Source organism: Gadus macrocephalus, chromosome 23, assembly GCF_031168955.1.
Source record: "Gadus macrocephalus chromosome 23, ASM3116895v1".
Classification (NCBI taxonomy): Eukaryota; Metazoa; Chordata; class Actinopteri; order Gadiformes; family Gadidae; genus Gadus; species Gadus macrocephalus.
Genome location: NC_082404.1, coordinates 9,994,395 through 9,997,366, shown reverse-complemented (window position 1 = coordinate 9,997,366; position 2,972 = coordinate 9,994,395). Strand labels below are relative to the sequence as shown.

Here is a 2,972-nt window from a genome sequence, read left to right as displayed (position 1 = left end):
CCCCACCATCACCAATCCACTTGACTGAATAATACAAAATAGCAGGCCTCTGAGTTGAAAGCAGGTAAACAATTATGTGGAATATTAAACGTATCACTTTTCTGCCGGCTTCAGTTGAACTGGGGAGGGAGAGATAATGAGAGGTAGGATGTTGTGGATACTCTCTTGAGCGCGACTCACTGCCACCGCTTTCCTGCATGGTGACTCCCTCAAAAAGACTCCCCGCAATATTGGTTTAGTCCTGATATAATATAGTCTGAGTAATTACAGCCAGCAATTACTCTGTTAAAACACAATTACCTATACTAATATGTGAATGTAATGATATTAGGCCCTGATATAGTATGCTTTAGTGAATAGCTCTAAATGAATAACGGCTCATAATCTGATGTACTGTTTCTTTATTTCTTTCTGTCTTTCTTTCTTTCTTCCTTCCTTTTATCTTTGTGTCTGCTTTATGTCTGTCTTTCTGTCTTTCTTTTTGTGTTTGTTTCTCTATGTCTTCATGTCCATCCTTCTCTCTTTGTATTTGTCTTTCTCTCTTTATATCTCTCTGTCTCTCTTTGTGTCTGTCTTTCTTTCTTTCTTTCTTTCTTTCTTTCTTTCTTTCTTTGTGTCTGCTTTATGTCTGTCTTTCTTGTTGTGTTTGTGTCTGTCTGCCTTTCTTTCTTTCTTTCTTTCTTTCTTTCTTTCTTTCTTTCTTTCTTTCTTTCTTTCTTTCTTTCTTTCTTTCTTTGTGTCTGCTTTCTGTCTCTTTCTGTCTTTCTTTTTGTGTTTGTCTGTCTGTCTTCATGTCCGTCTGTCTCTCTTTGTATCTGTCTTTCCCTCTTTATATCTGTCTGTCTCTCTTTGTGTCCGTCTGTCTTTTTTCCTTTCATTGTGTCTGTCTCTACATCCGTCCGTCTCTCTCTGTGTCTATCTCTACGTCCGTCCGTCTCTCTTTGTGTCTGTCTCCATGTCCGTCTGTCCCTCTTTGTGTCTGTCTCTATGTCCGTCCGTCTCTCTTGTGTCTGTCTCCATGTCTGTCTGTCTGTCCTGCCGTCTCCCAGTGCACAGCAGCAGGAACCTGGGCCGGAAGCAGCACAGCCACCTGCGCACCAAGATCGAGTCGGGCGAGGGGACGGTCCCGGTCCGGTCCCGGGGGCCCGTCCAGACCTGGGACGGGGTCCTTCAGGGGGAACAGCTGGTCACCATGTCCTGCACCGACAAGATCTCCAGGTCAGTGCTGGGAACTAAAGCTTTTGTTATATACCTGCGTCCAATACCCTAATGGAGGGCCCTGGGTCCCTCCATTACCGGTAGAGCCAGAAGTGGGGCCGCTGGGGCCCAACCTGGGATTGGCCCGCTAAGTTGTTTTGGTTGTAGTCGTTAGAAGAGTGACTGACCGAGGAGGTTTTGGATGCACATCGTCTGTGAATAATGAAGAAATCTTTTCAATATTTGAATTTTTTCTGTTATTATTGTTATTTTTATTTACGTAACAAACTTTGACTGGGACCCAAACTTTGGTTTCTTACCTCCGTGCTCAAACATTCAAATACTGCCATCCAGCACTTCAGCGGTCTACGTATTCTACGGACATTCTCCTGCCTATCATTTCACCATTCACCCAACATCGAGTGGAAGAGATAAAAAAATAACTTGCGACTGTGTTTGATGCTTGCACTAATCCACAGTACTCAAGTCAGGAAAAAACAGATTATTTGCAAATTAGTTTTATCGCGCATTTATACACAAAAAAGGCTTTCATTGTCCCGCTGGGCTGAATGTTCCTATGTGCCAGAGTGTTAACCCTTCTGGTTTTCTCAGGGCCTCTTCCGCATTGCAGTGCAGCGCACATTCGACATAGCAGACCATTTAAATCTTTTTTCAATTAAATTGAATTGTATTTTATTTGTATAGCCCTTAATCACAGGTACAGTCTCAAAGGGCTTAACAGGCCATATATTTATGGCACTTCGTGGTTTTACAGTCAAACGTGTCTTAAAAGTCTACACTCGCTCTGTTGATACAGTGTGTTCTGAATGTAAGTTAGGTAAAATCGCCTTTGTACCGGAGTAGTATAAAAACCGATCAACCCTTTGCAAATTGCCACATGCCTAGGAGAGAGCCTTCGCACCTAGTGTCTAACCGCTTTGATGAGTGCCAGATGGGCGTATAGGTAGAGATGGGACAGAATCCAGACTTTTTCGCTTTGCATTGCACTCAATAACCAGCAGATTTCCCTCTCATTCATTTAGATGTAACACAGGGTTACTGCTAATAAGCACGTCCAGATGGTGGTCTCAAAATCGATTTTGTGGCCTTACTGCAGCATTTATAATAGATTTGTAAAAATGGATTCTCGTCTATGTGAGAGAGAGGGAAAAATAATTCCAGACTGTGTGTGTGTGTGTGTGTGTGTGTGTGTGTGTGTGTGTGTGTGTGTGTGTGTGTGTGTGTGTGTGTGTGTGTGTGTGTGTGTGTGTGTGTGTGTGTGTGTGTGTCTGTGCCGGTGTGTGATAATGTGTGTGCGTCATTGGTCATCGGCAACATTTGCGTTGCTATCGGCGTTTTGATTTCCCATATGTGTCAGCTAATCCTGTACTAATAAACTGGCATATTAAAAGTGTACGTCACAGACTTCCGGTTATGGCAGCCACTAAAAGACGTGTTTCACATTGTATGCCGCGATGCCAAGGGGTGGCAAAAACAAGGCCAAGCGTCTCCTACACAGCCGAAGTTAACGGACTACCGTGTACGTAGCGAAGCAAAGCAAGCTAACGAAAACATCATGGCGGCGGTGGCAGCGGAGGGGGCCGAGGAGGCCAGCGGAGAAGGTGAACTTTTCGGAGAAAGGCGCAGTACTGACTGCTTTAAGCTCTATGAAAAATACATTTTCGTCAACATTTTATACAGTTTTGAAGGCGATAGAAAATATAAGGAAGGAGACAAGTAACTGTACCGAACGGGTATCGCAGGCTGAGCTGCGT

The 2,972-nt window shown here is 43.8% G+C and overlaps 1 protein-coding gene across 1 annotated transcript in view; it reads left to right on the top strand.

The window, feature by feature from the left end:
• The window catches only part of LOC132452426 (double-stranded RNA-specific editase B2-like), an 11,222-nt gene extending 8,501 nt beyond the window's left edge, over positions 1 to 2,721 (top strand). Inside the window, exon 3 of the mRNA XM_060045053.1 lies at positions 1,050 to 2,721. Coding sequence (XP_059901036.1) covers positions 1,050 to 1,270 — 221 coding nt within the window. The 3' untranslated portion in view covers positions 1,271 to 2,721. The remainder of the gene's footprint in view (positions 1 to 1,049) is intronic.
• Positions 2,722 to 2,972: the final 251 nt, after the last annotated feature.